Source organism: Felis catus, chromosome D2 (genome assembly GCF_018350175.1).
Source record: "Felis catus isolate Fca126 chromosome D2, F.catus_Fca126_mat1.0, whole genome shotgun sequence".
Classification (NCBI taxonomy): domain Eukaryota; kingdom Metazoa; phylum Chordata; class Mammalia; order Carnivora; family Felidae; genus Felis; species Felis catus.
This window is the reverse complement of record NC_058378.1, coordinates 87,030,458-87,046,583: the sequence shown is the minus strand read 5'-3', so window position 1 is coordinate 87,046,583 and position 16,126 is coordinate 87,030,458. Positions and strand designations below refer to the sequence as shown.

At 59.5% G+C, this 16,126-nt stretch overlaps 1 protein-coding gene across 6 annotated transcripts in view; it reads right to left on the bottom strand.

The window, feature by feature from the left end:
* Positions 1 to 16,126, bottom strand: part of INPP5A (inositol polyphosphate-5-phosphatase A) — a 172,918-nt gene that overhangs the window by 47,060 nt on the left and 109,732 nt on the right. For all 6 annotated transcript variants that reach the window (XM_045040897.1, XM_019814035.3, XM_019814033.3 and 3 more), the window contains 3 exons: positions 10,894 to 10,997; positions 3,710 to 3,762; positions 1,809 to 1,928 (listed from right to left, as the gene is read on the bottom strand). In XM_045040897.1, coding sequence (XP_044896832.1) covers positions 1,809 to 1,928; positions 3,710 to 3,762; positions 10,894 to 10,997 — 277 coding nt within the window. The remainder of the gene's footprint in view (positions 1 to 1,808; positions 1,929 to 3,709; positions 3,763 to 10,893; positions 10,998 to 16,126) is intronic.

Below are 16,126 nucleotides of genomic sequence, written 5' to 3'. Positions count from 1 at the left end.
CCAGGCCACGGCTCCTTCAAGGTGACCCCTGCCCAGAGGGCTGCTCTTGTGCATCTGATGTACCTGCACGTCCCTGTCCTGCCTCCTAGGACCAGACGGCCTTCCGGGCCAGGTGCTGGCGGGTCAGCGCCCACCTGAGTGTTTCAACCTGCTCGAGCGGTGCTGGTGTTCTCAGCAACCCCGGGCCTCAGATGGGGCACTGCTGAGGCCTGCACGTTGGGGGCTCTCCAGAGTGGGCTTGGCTGAAAACAGGGGAGGGGGAGGCCCACCGTGAGTGGCCACGGGACGGGCCACCATGCAGGGGTACAGGGCCCAGACCCACTCAGTGTGCCCAGAGCTCAGGCTGGCTCAGGCCCTCTCTACCGGCCCATCAGCCCGGGTCAGTCCCTTCTCTGCGCCCGGCTCAGCCTGAGCCCGGGAGGCCATTGAGACCCCCAAGAGCAGCCAGCACAGAACCTGTTCTGGGCTGAGAGCCAGGCCCTCCGTGTGCATCAGCTATAGCAGAAGAACCAGACCCCGGTGTCCTACGCTCACAGCTCCTACGTGTGTCCCTGGCAGGCGGCAGCAGGAACCAGGGTGCCCAGACAGGGCATGAACCCTGGTCTCGAGGTCCCTTAAGGTGATGGCCACCGTCCCACACCTTCCAACTCCCGGTCCAGAGCGCATCCCTGTGGAACCCCATGAGGAATCCAGAAGGATCATGCGCGTGGGGGTGAGGCCCCATTCAGGCCAGGGCCAGGCCGGGTGCCCGTGGGAAGGGCCAAACGTCAGAGTCTAAGCCCTTGGCACATTTATGCAGACGCGGCACGGGGGCAGAGGTGGGGTGTGGCAGGGCCCCGGGGAAATCTGAGCTCGCCTGGGCAGAAACGGGGAGACCCCGTCTGGTAGCGACCGCTCCCCCAGGCCCGGGAGGGTCACTGACGTCACTCAGGACACAGAAGCTGGTCGGGGAGGACTTCCATCCGAGGCCTGGGCAGACCCTGACAGCCCCGTGCACGCACTCACACTGCAACGCGGAGCCTCAGCCAAGGTCCGTCTGTAAACCCAGAGGGGCTCCAGGCCGAGACCAAAGGCAACCCGTTAATCGGGTGCGGGGAGCTGCCTTCCCCTCCCAGACGCCTACCGGCCCTGACCCCGTGGAAGGTCACACGCGGCAGGGTCAGGGACAGGCGGTGGGCCTCACGGGGCCCGGGGTGGGAAGGTCCTGAAAAGCAGCCTTGAGGGGAGCACTGAACAGCCGGAGTGACGGAGGCGGGCGGAAGCCCAGGCAGGAGGGGCACACCCCGGAAGACCCCTGAGCCCCACCCCCCTGCCAGGCGCGTGGCCCCGGCCCCGGGAAGCAGGACCTGGCTGCGGGGAGGCGGAGCCGGGGGGGGGGGGGGCCGAGCCTGCGCAGCCTGGGCCGCTCCCAGGTGCCCGGAGCCCGAGCCCGGCGACACCAGGATGGCGAGAGGGCTGGGGCCACGGGAAGGCGGGCGTGCCGTCTGTGGCGGGTGGAACCCACACGACAGCGTCTCTGAGCCTTCGGGAGGCCGTCAACGCTTCAGCGGACACCTCCGTGGGGCCACAGCTCTGGGCACGTTTTCTTCTCTCCCCCACAACACGGGAGAGAAAGTGAGGCCACCCACCTTCCGGTCCATCTCGCGGGGACCGCTCAAGCCTTGGGACAGGGGGCGGGATTCGGGTCAACGTTGGCCGGTTTCGTGTTTTGGGAAATAGGAAAGAACAGAGGAGGAAAAGCAGCCGAAAAGCAGCGGCCGTGAGCCCTGGAGGAGGCGGGGAGGGAGGGCCGCACGCTCAGCACCCACCTGTCGAGCACGTAGCCCAGAGCCTTGTGCCGGATCCCCGAGTACACGGACGGGCTCGTCTCCCAAGCGACCAAGTTGGAAGCGTCATGGAAAAGATGGATGTTCACCAAGTCAAAGGCGCTGCGGGGACAGAAAGGAGACGTGGCGACAGAGGCTGGAGCTGCCGGGCACCTGGAGTCCCGCCTGCACCGTCCCGGCCCAGCTCCCGAGGGGCCTGCGGGGCCCGGGCCCCAGGGTCGCAGGGGGCAGCCCTGCCCACGCCCACGCGTGTCCCCCGCAGCCGCTCCAGGCTGACCCAGACGTCCCCCCGCCTGGTCAGAGAGGACACTCGCGGCCTCGGCCTCAGTCTTAAAACGCGTCTGGTCAGCTGAGAAGGGGGCTGTTTCCTGTCAAAGAAAATCACGTGGCATGATCGCAGGAACCCTCCACAGGCCAAGAAGAGTCGTGAGGAAGAAGGAGGAGGAGGAAGAGGGAGAGAGAGGAGGGAGGACAGGAAGAGAGAAGACAGAAGGAGGAGGGGGAGGGAGGAGGAGGGGAGGGGGAGGACAGGAAGAGAGAAGAGAGGAGGAGGGGGAGGGAGCATAGAGGAGGAGGGGGAGGGAGGACAGAGGAGGAGGGGGAGGGAGGACAGAGGAGGAGGGGGAGGGAGGAGGAGAGAGGAGGCAGAAGGGGAGGAAGGAGGAGGACAGAGGAGGAGGGGGAGGGAGGAGGACAGAGGGAGGAAAAGGTGGAGGAGGCAGGAGCAGGCAGCCCGATCCCGGGCCTGGACCCCACCAAGGGCAGCTGGGGGCGGGGGCGATGCTCCTGGAGCCCATCAGCTGCTCCCTGTGGGTCAGTGACACCAGAAGAGGGGCACTAGGTGGGTCCTTTCACCCCTGAGAAGCCCCCCAGCTCACAGCCCCAAGAAGCCCGCAGGGGGACCCCTGCGGCCCCGCTGTGGGTCTCTGCTCTGGGGGAGGCGGGGAGGCAGGAACTCAGCCGTCAGCCTTCCTGCCCCATGGAGGGCCCCTGGTGTCGCTGCAGACAGGTGGCCTCACCGGGGGTCAGTGTGGTGGCACAGGTACGCTACAGCTGTCTGTCACAGTGCCAGGGGCCCTGTGGGGGCCCAAGACCCCATGAGATGCGTGTGCTGAGCTAACGACCCCACCACGGCCTGGACTGCTCTGTGCCGAGGTGGCCGGCATGGCGTGAGCGAGGGCACTATGTGCTCCCTGGATTCCAGCAGTGAGTCTGAGGCTCGGCCTGGGGCTCCTCCTGCCCCTGCTCCAGGGAGAGCCAGCCCTGAGGGGCTCTGGGGAGGCTCCCGGCCAACAGCAGGGGCGGCTGAGGGCCGGCCTGGGATGGGGCACCCCGTCTGGACGCACCCTCGGCCAGCAGAAGGCCTTTCCACGGCCACCGGCGGGACACATGCCCCTCTAAGACCCTAAGAGCGGGTGCGGACTGCAGGCACCCTCAGCCCCGCGGTGGCCCTGTGAGTGCACATTAGGAAAGCAGGTAAGGGGTTTCTGCAGAAGGGGTGCGGCCACGCCGGATGGAGAGCCAGCCCAAAGGAGGCAGGGCCCAAGGGTCGGGTTGGGGGCGGGCTGCCCGCCCTGCGCTCCAGGCCAACTGCAGCGGACCGTGGCCGCACTGGGACCACCACAGGAGCGGCTGGTTGCCTGGGCAACGCTCACGCCCACGGGAGGAGGTGGTGGGGCCTCTGGTGGGCCGGTGCGGGGACACAGGACACGGGGACCAGCGACTACACTCCCTGTCACATGGCGTCACCGAAGACAAAGCCACAGGGCGGTGGGCACTCGGGGCTTTCCAGTCGGGGCAACTCTTGATGGGACGTTCGCCCCCCACTACGCGTGCACAACCAGCGAGAATGTTCCAGAATTCAGAAGCGGAGGTAAACCTACCAGTCCGCGACACACCATCTCGTCCGCACGAAGCCTTTCCTTGACCACTTGCACTGAAAACAAACAGGATGCACAAGTCAGCCGGCGGGAAAGACGGGGGAGGGGCGCGTAACTCAGCGGCCGGGGAGGGGGGCACCCCCGTGCTTTCCCCACCCTCTTTCCGCCAGGGGACTTGTGCTCGGAACCGCAGCGTGCGCCCGGTGCAGGCGGAGCACCTCACCCTCGGCCACCGGGGACGTGGCCAGCCCGCGGCCAGGCCGCCCTGGCCTGGGGCAGAGGACGGCTCCCACGTGCCCTCAAGAAGTCCCGACCCGGAGGGAAGCGAGCCGGCCGCCACAAAGGCCCTGCCCGGAGCGCCTACCAGTGGCTCCAGGGTCGGTGCCCCCAACCGCGGGAGCAGCGCAGGCCCCTGGCGTCAGACCAAAGAAACCCAGTATTTGTCTCTGCTACGTTTTCCCCAAAAGCAGCCTGTGTTCTAGAAGCTGGGAGAAGGGTCCATGTTTCCCACACTCCTCTCTGGCTGGTTCGTGCGGGGATGGGACGGGGCAGGCGAGAGGCCGGCCGTGCCCACCTCTCCCTCGTCCGCGGAGCTCACACCGGGCAGGGAGGGGAGGGGTTGTGCTGTGTCACGCTGGCCCACACGGGAGCCACGGCCAGCTGGGCTGCTGCACCGGGCAAAGGCTAAGTACAAAGCCAGGTGTTTTGTGTGGTCTGGACAGGGTGGCTTGCGGCCCAGGCAGTGGGACCGGGGCTCTGCTCACAGGCCGCGCGAGCCCCCAGGAGGCACCGGGGAGACCCCCTGAGCCCCCACTTTACAAATACTTCAGCAAGTTGCACGGAAACGTCCCGTCTCCCCGAGCCCCGGGGTGGGTCCCTGTGCCATCCCGTCAGGAACCGCTCTGAGGACCGAGGAGGAGGACGGCCGTGGTGACGTGGCCTGGGTGGGCCTGGGCTTTTGGTGCCGGGGGTAACCATGCGGGACCCACGGTTGAATGCTGATGGAAAGTGTTCCAAGTGAGAGAAAGGTCCAGAATGACAGGGGCTCTAGCCCATTCAGTGGTTACTCTTTATCTAGTGCAAGTAATTGAGTGGCTACGAACCCCTCCCTGACCCCACATCCCCCTCAGCCACTGTCCCACCCGTGTCCTCTCCCGATGACCAGCTTCCCAGGCGTCCAGCTTGGTGCCCACGGCAACGCCCTGCTGGGGGAGGGGCTGTCTTCAAGGTCACTGTCACCTCTGGGTGCAAACCTCTGGAGGCCTCTCCCTCACCGCCCCGACGCTCCGGGGGCTCCCACGGCCGAGCGTCCACACCTCGCAGGACACGTCCACGCCGCCCGCCCGCCCGTACGATCCTCGCAGGCCTCCTCCCCTCTGTGCTGCCGCCCCGAAGCCGCCCGCGGGCCGGTGAGGTTGCCATCCGTCCATCCTGCTCTCCCTCTGCACATGTTCTGAGAACTTGGGTCTTCAGTTCCAGAAAGCTCCCTCTTGCAATAATCGCCCTACCGTTCCTCTCTGATCTTCTCGTGAAGGAGCACCAGAGCCCCCCTTCGTGTCTTTTAACTGACCTTTCCTTTCAAAAAAACGAAAGCCAAACACCCAGCCAAGTGGAAACGACCACGGTCTCCACCAGCAGGGTCCGGACGCACCCGATGCACACCCTTCCGCCACTTGTGCTGTTTCTGTCTGCTCTTCCCCAGACTCCCTCCGTTTTCGGTCTTTGTTTGTTTGGGGCTGTTTTAGGTTCACAAACCTTGCGTTTGCGCCTTGATTAGCGTCCTGAGGGCCTACACGGACTCATCCTAAGTCTCTCTCGACTTGTTCCGCAGGACGCGCCTGCTTGGAGTAAACCGCGTCTGGCGCGTTGGCGTCTCGGCTCCCTGGGTGGGAGCCCCGCTCCTCTGTCCCGCAGCAACCTGCCGCCCAGCCGCCAGCCCCCGGCTCCCCCCCGCCGCGGCCCCGCACCATGAAGGAGGGGGTCCTCGCCCCCCGGGCGCCGACCTCCCATGACCCGAAGCGAGTCACTGCGGGGTGGGTCACTTCGTTTGCTCCTTGATCTCAGAAACCAAGTCTTCAGGACTCCGATGGCTCCTCCCCGCCTGCCGCCTCCGGGCCGGCAGCCGTCCTGCCCTGCCCTGCCCTCTGCGATTTCCCCCTGCTCACACACAATCCACTGACGCTCCACAGGTGCCAGCGTGCACACTCCTCGAGGCTGCGGCCTCCGCTGGACCCATGGCACCCGGGGTGGGTGTGGAGGAGCGAACGGGGATGCGCCCACCCTGCTTCCAGAAAGTTCCTTCCAGAAGCCAGGATGGACACAGGACAGGAGACCCCCCCCCCCCGCCCCATGCTGGGCGGTGCTGCTAAGGCCCGAATACCATGGGTTCTTGCCTAGAATTTAACATAACCAGCACTGATTTTATTTCCATTAAAAATGGAAGGCGTTTGTGAATTTAATTAACCAAAAATTAATTACTGTTCCCAATTTTCAATTACGCGTTAACTGAAGTGTCTCCGTGCACATACACCTGCGTGCATATCTTCGATACACGTACCATGGGTGTATCTCTTTTTACACACTTAAAATTTCTACAATAATGAAGCACTGTTTGAAATTATTAATAGAATGAGTACACGTAGCAGGAAACAATGTGTTACTTTTTCATATAATGTAGATTTGTAATAACTGTAATTTCCAGAGGATTCTAACAAAATTTAAGATTTTTAACTGCATCACAAACAAATCTCAAAAACTTTCACAGCATGGCGTTATTACACCCACGTTATTTTTTTTAGAATTTTTTTTCATTTTAGAGAGAACAAGAGAGAGGCAGTGTGTGTGCATTCGCATAAGAGGGGGAAGGGCGGGGTGGGGGGTGAATCCCAGGCAGGCTCCACACTCAGCGTGGACCCGTCATGGGGCTTGATCCCACAACCCTGGGATCATGACCCAAGCAGAAATCAAGAGTGAGACCTTCAACTGACTGAGCCACTCAGGCACCCCAACGCCCAAATATTTTGACGAAACATTTGCAGAAAATACATTCCTTCTGAAGTAAGTTCCTCATTACAGTCACAAATGTGTTTAGGTGGCATTTCCAAGTAATTTCACAAGATGACAAGATGGGGTTACAGCCCGCGACCTCCTGGACTGCCAGAGCCTGTGCTCCGCGGGTGATCACGTGTCCTTGGGTGTGACGTCAGGGGTCCTTCCGGAAACTGCCTTCCTCACCCACAGAGTGCCCCACAGCCCTCCACCGGGGGGCCAAGGAGGCGGTCATGGCAAACACTGCCACGTTCACGGTGCAGACCCAGGGCCGAACACTGCCACCTGCCCGAGACCACCGGCTCCTCAGGGAAAGGACCGGAACTGGCATCTCCCTAAGCCCTGGACCCAAGTCCCCTCGCTGTGACCATCCCTTCCCTGTCGTGGCTGGGCCCCGGGTCACGCCGGGCAGGGCAGGGCCGGGGACACACCCCAATCAGCAGAAGGTGCAAGTGCCCGCCTGGCAAGGCTTCACTGCGTAACCCCCTACGGGAAACACACGCGTGTGCTCACACACGCACGAGCCCACAGCTGTCCCGCACCCGGGAGGGACGGAGACGGGAACCCGTCGCCTCCGTCACAGGCTGGGGGTTCCCTCGAATGTCAATTGATCTGTTTCGCTCCATCTACGTTCTGAGGCTTTCTGGTCACCAGGCACTTCTGAAGCCTCCCCAGAGGACGCCGGGCGACCGTGCGTGGGCAGCAGCGGCCGGGCGCCCGCCCGGCTGGCAGAGGCTGTGGCCGCGGAATGAAACCACGTCACGCCGGGCGGGGTGGGGGGCTGCCGCATCGCTCACCTTGCAATATTAAGTCCCTGCTCAGACCCCCTGTTAATAGGATTCCTTTAGCCAGCAGATGGATGGTGACGGCAGGATGGTTCATCCACTAAAGGACGGCATAAATCACCACGGAGAAAAGGGAGGCTGTGGGGAGGTTATCGGCACGCAGCCTTGCCCGTGAAAGGCCCGCTTTGGAGCATTAGTGAAATTAATCCATCTTTCATAAGAGCTTGGAGCAGTCCCTGTGATCTATGGTAACAACCAATTTCTCACTACGGGCAAGAGGAAAAAAATGCCTCGGCCCTGATCGACTACACAAATCTGCTTTTTAAAAATGGTCTCACATTATCTGGAGTGCTGCTCCCTGAGGCAGCATTTGAAATTCATGCCGAGCCAAAAGCACCCATAAATCAGCAGAGAAAGTTTTGTTAGTTTTACATGCAGTGGGCCGTAATTATTTGGAATTGCATTATGCCTCCATCACGGTAATTACATTTAGATTATCCTTAAGTGACGGTAATAAAAGGAGAGAAATCAGGCCGAGACTAATTCCCTCCCCTAAAATGTGTCCAGATAAAGCTGCAGGACTGGCTGGAAGGCACAGGAGCAGGGCTGCGAACGCGGCTGCCCAGCGGGGACGGACCGCACGAGGACAGACGCGGACTTCCGCACGCCCAAAAAGCACCACGCTATCGACGGAACGTTAGAAGCCTGTACGTGTTTTCTAAACGTTTTTCCTTCTGTTAATCAAGCCACGTGCACTTCTGCCACATCCACGCTGTCGGACCAAATGGACCAGGCACTTAGTTTCTAGCGCAGCAGCAGCACGTGGAACAGAACAAGGATGGCGACCGCAGGGAGCCCAGGGACGCCGCGGTCTCCAGTTGAGAGGCCGGGGTCTGCCTGACGACGCCCCATTTCTCCTTCCAGAAATCCCTCCCCTGCCGGTGGATGGGACAGCGGTCACCTGGGGGCTGGGGCCTGGACCCCCACTGCTCCCCCAGGGGAGACGCAGCTGCTGGCTATCTGCCCCCACGAAGCCACACCAGCACCTCAGAGGGGGCCGCGCACTGGCCACAGGCCCCGGGGCCGTCGGCGGTGTCTGCCCTCCGAGGGGTGTGCAGGAGGCGGGACATCGCCGCTGGAGTAAAGCCCCAGACTTCGTGCTGACCCACCTGCATGGCCGGGGCCCGCGGAGGGAAGGGCTGGGATCGGGGCCAGGCCGCAGGGCCCCCACACGGGCTGGGGTCTGGGGGGCTGGCCTTCACAGAGCTGGGCCGGAAGAGAGCCTGAGGGCCGGGGAGCAGGGAGCCCCTCGGAAGGAGGCCCACCATCCTGCGGGGACAGAGGCTCAGGGCCAAGGGCTCAGCAGGGGCCCGCCTCCTCCGTGGGGTGTCGTGCACGGGGCACTGCCGTGCCCTCCCCTTCTGGCACCCAGAGGGATGCCGAGACCACCACGTGGGCCTCTTCCCTGGGAACATCACAGCTCACAGCCGACAGACTCCAGGGGCTCCAGGGACGAGACGAGGGGAGGGGTGCCACCGGAGGGCCCCGTGGCAAGAGGAAGAGGGACCGGGGAGGTGCGTGCTGCACGCAGGGTGTCTGGCTCACATGGGGCGATCGGCTGACACCAGGCCCTCAACAGCGTGGGGCACAGCCGGGTCCCCCCCCGCCCCGCCCACGCGTACATAGTGGCACCGCTCAGCACGTCCCCGCGGAGGCTGGGGCACCGCGGGCCACTCGCTCCTCAGCAAGCGCCGGTTCACAGCCTTCGGGCAGGTGGATGCTGCAGACACCCCCCCCCTCCGCTGGCCCCCCCAGAGTCCTGCCCTCCCCCCGTCCACGCCCTGTGGGGGAACCCTCCCTCCGGGCCACACCAGGCATGGGTGAGCATCCCAGCTGGGCTAAGGACGGAGACAGGCAGCCCTGGGTCTCGGCACAGTCACCTGGCTGATGGAAATAGCGGGAGAGGCAGCCTGAGGAGACCGCGGCCAGGACACCTGCTCCCAAACCACCCCGGCACCTATCAGGGCTTGCTGTCCTCCTGCCGTCGGCCCCGCCACCAGCTCACTCGGCCCGTGTCCCCCAGGGCCCGCGGTCACTCTCGGGGACCCTGCTCGGCTCTGAAGCTGACTTTGCGGCCCTTGGCATCTCCGAGGGGACAGCAGCCCTTGGCCGACGTTCGGAGAGGGTCGTCCGGATCCCCTCTGCTGCTTCCAGAGCTTTCGGGCCACGCTCCGACCTCAAGAGGAACAGGGGACGGCGGGGGCTGGGCAGCCAGGACAGGGGCCGGCCCCCCGACACCACGTCCTTGGCTCAGGGACAAGGAATGAGGAAGCCTGCCCAGAATGACAAGCACACCCATCCTTCACCCTGCACTCGGGTCACAGACAAGTTAATACCGTCGTGGCCTTGCTGAAAATCAGCTCCGGTGCAGGTGGGCGTCTCCGTGGATGGTGGCCAGCCCTCAGGCAGAGGGGCCCCGGCGGGGCCATCCTTCTTGCGCCGAGCTGGCCTCCCGTGTGGCGAGAACACCGCCCCCCCCCCCCCCGCCCCCCGCGCTCCACGTCCCGTTGCGGTTTAACAGACGACCGCAGGGCGCCGGGAGCGGGCCTGGGTCAGCGTGTGAGTCACGCAGGATCAGCAGACTCCGGAAGGCTGGCCGTCCCGTTTGCTAAAACTAGCAGAACCCAAGCCTACCTGGGCCGCAGCGACTGCGCACGAACAACACAGCCACACAGAAACGAGCTAAACCCAGTGGAGACGGAGGCGCGTCCCGGCTCACCGCGAGCAGTGCGCGCGCGAGCCACGCTCCGGGCTGCAGGCACCCCTAGGGCACGGGGCGGGGGCTCCCTCAGCTCTAGTTCTCCGCGGTGCCTCTCGCTCGCTGCTCCCCCGAGGCCTGACCTGGGAAATGGCCAGAGGGCCGGCACTCGGGCGCCGGGACGCGGCCTGCGTGTCTGGCCACCGGCACCCCGCACCGCCGCCGGCCACGTCAACGTGCTCGCATCTCGCGCCTGCCGGGAGGCCCCTGGCCTCTCCAGCCCCCCGTGAGCTGATCATTATTTTCCTACATCTCGGAGTCAAGGTGCCTGTGCCTGGAAACGACGGTCAGAACACGCGGCGATTCGTGCGAGGACAGACACGGTGGTTCTCTCAGCCCCCACCTGAGACACCGGGACGGACCCACGTGGGTGCCAGCCCCTCCCAGAGAGACGGCGCACCGCAGCCCTCAGCAGCCACACTGGGATCCCTGCCCCGAAATGTGACGGCTTCAGGCCCTAAACGTGCTCGTGTGTCCCCGCGAGGTGTGCGCTCTGAGAGGGGACCGTGCGAGGGGGCGGGCGGGCCGTGACGCACCTCGGGGAAGTAGTCCTGCGGGAACTTCTCCTTCTCCAGCATCGGCGTGCTCTCCAGTGTGTCCGAGTAGATCTCTTTGCCAGTGACTTTTTTATACTTCTTCGCTGGAAAAGAGCACAAGAATGACCTCATCACTACACCCCACCCGAGCAGCGCAGCTCTGTGGGGAGCGAGGGAGGCCCCCGGGAGGGGACCCGCGGTCTGGGGACGCCAGTGGCTCGTAAATTGCCATCCACGACCCGGAACCCGACACTCCACTTCATTATCCCCTAAGAGCTTCCAGCCTGCAGATTTACAAGGGCTAATTGGCATCCTCCGTAAAAACCGTGAATATATTCAAGACGGCTGCAGAATTGCCGTTCACTCATACCTTAATACGAATTTATTTAATAACATCGATTTCCTCCTCACATCCAGCCAACATCACTCATGTCCGGGGAAGAGCGGTTTTTATGTGAGACAGAGCAGATACGGCGCGGGGCGCTCTGCACCCGCTGCCTGCGGCTCCCCAGACCCCGTGCCTGGGCTGACGCCCCTGCCCTTTCACGTCGAGGCCCAGGACCCCTTCCTTCCACAGACGCACGGCCCACACCCACGCCGGAGTCTCACGAGCGGCCCGGGGGCGCGGAGGCCGCTGGCTTCCCCACAAGACCGCGGGCAGGGACCTCGGGCAGCACGCGGGCCCCGATGGCTGCCGCCTGGCCGGACGCCTGGCTCCGGGGTGAAGTTCCTGACAAATCACGAGGTGTGCTCTCAGTGTCTGTGGGGCTCGTGCTCCTGCCCCACGGCGCTCACCGCTGCAGCAAGTGGAGCACTAAGAGCCCCACGGACCCCCTGACAGGGGCGGACAGCAGCAGGGAGACAGGTGAGAAGGGGGGGGCGGGCGGCGGGAAGGAGACAGGTGTGCAGTGTCGTGGGACAAAGCTCTGGCCACTGTGGGTTTGGAGGAGCGTGAACCCCATGTCAAAGCAAAGCACTGGAGGGTAAAGACTCATCTAAAGACCCACCAGAGGGACACAGGACGAGATGTTTGGGGACTCGGGGAATTCAGGACACAGCAGTGTGTGGAGCCATCCCCAGGTGCACACAGCTGCTCACTGTACCCACTGTCCCTCTGTTCCTGTTCCCAAACACGGGCACGACCTGCTGAGGTGACTAGTGGGGGAGGGTAAGTTGGTCCCCCGATCTCCCCTCATCACCTCACCCCTGGGCTCTGCGTTAGCCGGTCGGCACCTCGTGGTCAAGCCTGAGTCGTGACAACAGGCGGCCAGGGGCACGAGCTCCTGAGCACAGGTGGTGCACGCCCCCAGGACAGACTCCCCCAGGACAGACGCCCAGCAGTGTGCGATGATGGGGCAGCACTGGGTCTGCGGTGTTTGAGGTCAGTGACGAAGAGGAGAAGCCGTGGCAGGAAGGCAATTTGGCTTCAGATGAAAACCCTCGTTGCCTTTGAGGAAAAAGGAAGAGGTCGGGAGAGGTGGAGAGAAAGGAGTTCGTTCTTTGTTAAAAAATAGACTTCAGCGTTTAGAGCAGTTTTAGGACTAAAAACACCCGAACGGGAAGCACCACCTCGCCCACCGCCGCCCGTCCCGCTGCCGACACGCGGCACTGGTTCAGCAGGGGCACCCGGCCTGGCACCGGGGCTCACGGTCCGTGCCGGGCGTGCCCGGGGTTTTGACAAAGGCACGGTGCCACACGCCCAGCACGGCGGTATCACACCTACCCTCCCACGGTCCGGAAGTGCCGGGCACTGGCCCGGCCCCCTGCCCACCACCCCCCCCAGCCCCTGCCACACTGACTGCTTATACCCTCCTTCTGCCTTTCCAGAAACATCATCTTGCTGGAGCCTTTCCCACAGGCTTCTTCACTCAGAAAAACACACATTTAAGGCTCCTCTATGTATTTTTGTGGCTCCATTTTATTGCTGTGTAACATTCCACCGTTTGAAATATTCCAGTCTACTTATCCATTCACCCAGAAAGGACATATTCTGGTTCCTTCTGGTTTGGGGTAGTTATGAATAAAGATGTTATAAATACTTCTGCGTAGGTTTTTGTACGGACGTAAAATTCCAACTCCTTTGGGTAACATGCCGAGTGGGATCGCTGGGCTCCACAGTAAGCCTGTGTTTAGTTCGTAAGAAACCACCGAGCTGTCCTCCCCAGTGGCTGCACCGTGTCGCACCCCCAGTGGCCAGGAGTGAGGGTCCTGCTGCTCTACGCCTCCCCGGCACGCCGGGCGGTCGGTGCTCCGGACTCTGGCTGTGTGGACAGGTGCACGGTGCTGTCTCCTCACACGCGATGCAGGGCGTGTGCTCCTATTTTCATCTGTCGTCTGTACATCTTCTTGAGTGAGAGGTATGTTGAAATGTTTGGCTCATCTTTTCATTGGGCTTGTCTCTGATTGTTGAGTTTTAAGAGTTCTGAGCCTGCCGTGGACTACCAGCTGTGTCTTTTGCAAACAGCTTCCCCCGTCTGTGGCTTCGCTTTCCACTCCCTCGACAACTCTTTCACAGAGCAGAAATTTCTAAGTTTAACAAAGTCCAACTTACCAATTTTCTTCATGGGTTGTGGAGCTGTATTTCAGAGTCATCACCAAGCCCAAAGTCACCTGCGGTTTCTGTGTTATCTTCTGGGCATTTCATACTTTCATCCTTTATACTTAGTTCCGTGACCCGCTTTCGGTTCACTTTCGGGGAGGTGTAAGGTCTGGGTGTGGATTCACTGTTTTGCACGTAGACACCCAGCAGTTCCAACACCATCTTTGCTCCACTGTGTTACCTTTGCTCCTTTGTCAGATGTTAGTCACCTGTATTTACGTGGGTCTGTTTCTCTGACCCACCGACCCGTCTGTCTACCGTTCCGCCAACCCCACGCCATCTTGATTACGGTAGCTTTTCTGTGAGTCTTCAGGTCAGGTAGTACCAGTCCTACAACCTCCTTCAATATGGGGTTGGCTCTTCTGGGTTTTTTGTCTCTTCCCTATAAATGTGAGACTCAATTTGTTGAGGTCTACAAGGTAACCTGCTGGAGTTTTGATGAAGATTGCCCTGAATCCACGGATCAAGCTGGGAAGAACCAATATATTGACAATACCGAATCTTCCTGTCTGTGACCGTGGGCTACTGTTCCCCTTATTTGGATCCTTTTTGGTTTCTTTCAACAGAGTTTTGTACTTTTCCTCATATTAATCTTTTTTTAACGTTTACTTATTTTTGAGAGGGAGACAGCGCGCACGCATGGCGGGGAGGCAGAGAGAGAGGAGGACAGAGGATCCCCGTGGGCTCTGAGCTCTCAGCCCAGAGCCCGACGCGGGGCTCGAACTCATGAACCGTGAGATCGTGACCTGAACTGAAGTCGGATGCCCAACCGACTGAGCCACCCAGGTGCCCCTTCCTCGTATGAATCTTATACATATTTTGCTAGATTTATTCCTAAGTATTTCTTGTGCGTGTGTGCGCTAATGTAAATGGTATTTTGTTTTTAATTTCAAATTCCGCCCATTCACTGTCGGTATAAAAAAGCCACTGACTTTGTATATTAACCATGTATCCTGTAACCTTGCTCACTGGTACCAGTTTTTGTCGTTGAGGATTCTTTCAGATTTTCTACGTAATCATGTCATCTGAGAACTAAGGCCGCTTTATTCCTTGACCCCGACTCCCATCAACAAGACTCTTATTTCTTCTTGCCTTACGGCACCGCCAAGATTTCCAGTACGATGTTGAAGAGAAACGATGAGTGGACGTCCTCGCCTCGCTCCTGATTCTCAGCGCAAAAGCATCTGAGTGTCTATTACATGTTATGTGGACGTAGGTTTCTGTAGCTGTTCTTTACCAAGTAGTTCTTTCCTGTGCCTAGTTTGCTGAGAGTTTTAATTATGAAGAGGTGTCAGGTTTAGTCAAAGACCTTTTCTGCATCCACTGACACGTGATTTTCTTCTTTAGCTTGTTGATACGACGTATGACATCAACTGAGTTTCAAATGTAGAACCAGTCTTGCACACCTGGAAAAAATCTCCATCTGCCATGGTGTAGAATCCTTCCTACACACTGTTGAATTCAAACTGTTAATATTATGCTGAAGAGTTCCGCATTTTATGTTCATGAGAGACACGGGCCTACGGTTTTCCTTTCCTATGACGTCTTTATTTGGTTTGGGGATTAGGCAAGGCTGGCCTCACAGAACGAGTTAGAAAAGTTTTCCCTCTGCTTCTACTTTCTGGGAGAGACTGTAGAGAACGGGTGTGATGTCTTCCTTCAATGCTTGGTAGAATTCACAGTGAAACCATCTGGGCCTGGTGCTTTCTTTTTTGAAGGTTATTAGTTATTGATTCAATTTCCTTAATAGATAAAGGCCTATTCGGATTATCTAGTCTTCCATTTATGAGTTTTGGTAGGGTGTATCTCTCAAGGAACTGGACCATCTAAATTATCAAATTTATAGGCCAATTCACAATATACCTTTATTATCCTTTTAGTGTCCACACTGTCAGTGGTGATGACCCCTGTCTCATTTCTAATATTAGTAAATTGTGTTTTCTTTTTTCTCGGTTAGCCTGACTAGAGGTATATCAATTTTATTGATCTTTTCAAAGAATCAGCTCTGGGTTTTGTTAATTTTCTCTATTGAGTTCCTGTTTTCAATTTCATTGATTTATGCTCTAGTTTTTATTATTTCTCTTCTTATGATTTGGATTTATTTTGCTCTTCTCCTAGCTTCCTAAGGCAGCAGCTTCGATTATTGACTTCAGGTCTCACCTCTTCTCTGCACATCTGATGCCACCGACGCCTGGCTTTCACTGTAGCCCACAAATTTTGATCAGCTGTATTTCATTTTCATTCAACTCAAAATATTTTGAAACTTTTTCTTGAGATTTACTCTGTGACCCATGTGTCAGTTATAAGCGTGTTCTTTAACGTCCAAGTGTTAAAATAAAATACAGTGACCAGCCTTTAAAATTCCCTGAGCACATAAAGCCACTTTAATCATACAAACAAAGCTGAAATTAGCTTATTTTTATTTTGCAAGACTAACTTAAACTGGCTCATTTCTTACTTATGCCTCTGAAAATCATAAGCAACCCTCAAACTGTTTCCAAAGGTTGACAGGAGGTGACCGCTAAGCGATTCCCCATTACTCACGAGAATTCTTAACAACCATCACGGGGAAGAAGGAGCAGTCACTGCCCGCACACCGTGGAGGCTGCTGTTTCACAACACACCCCGGAGCCT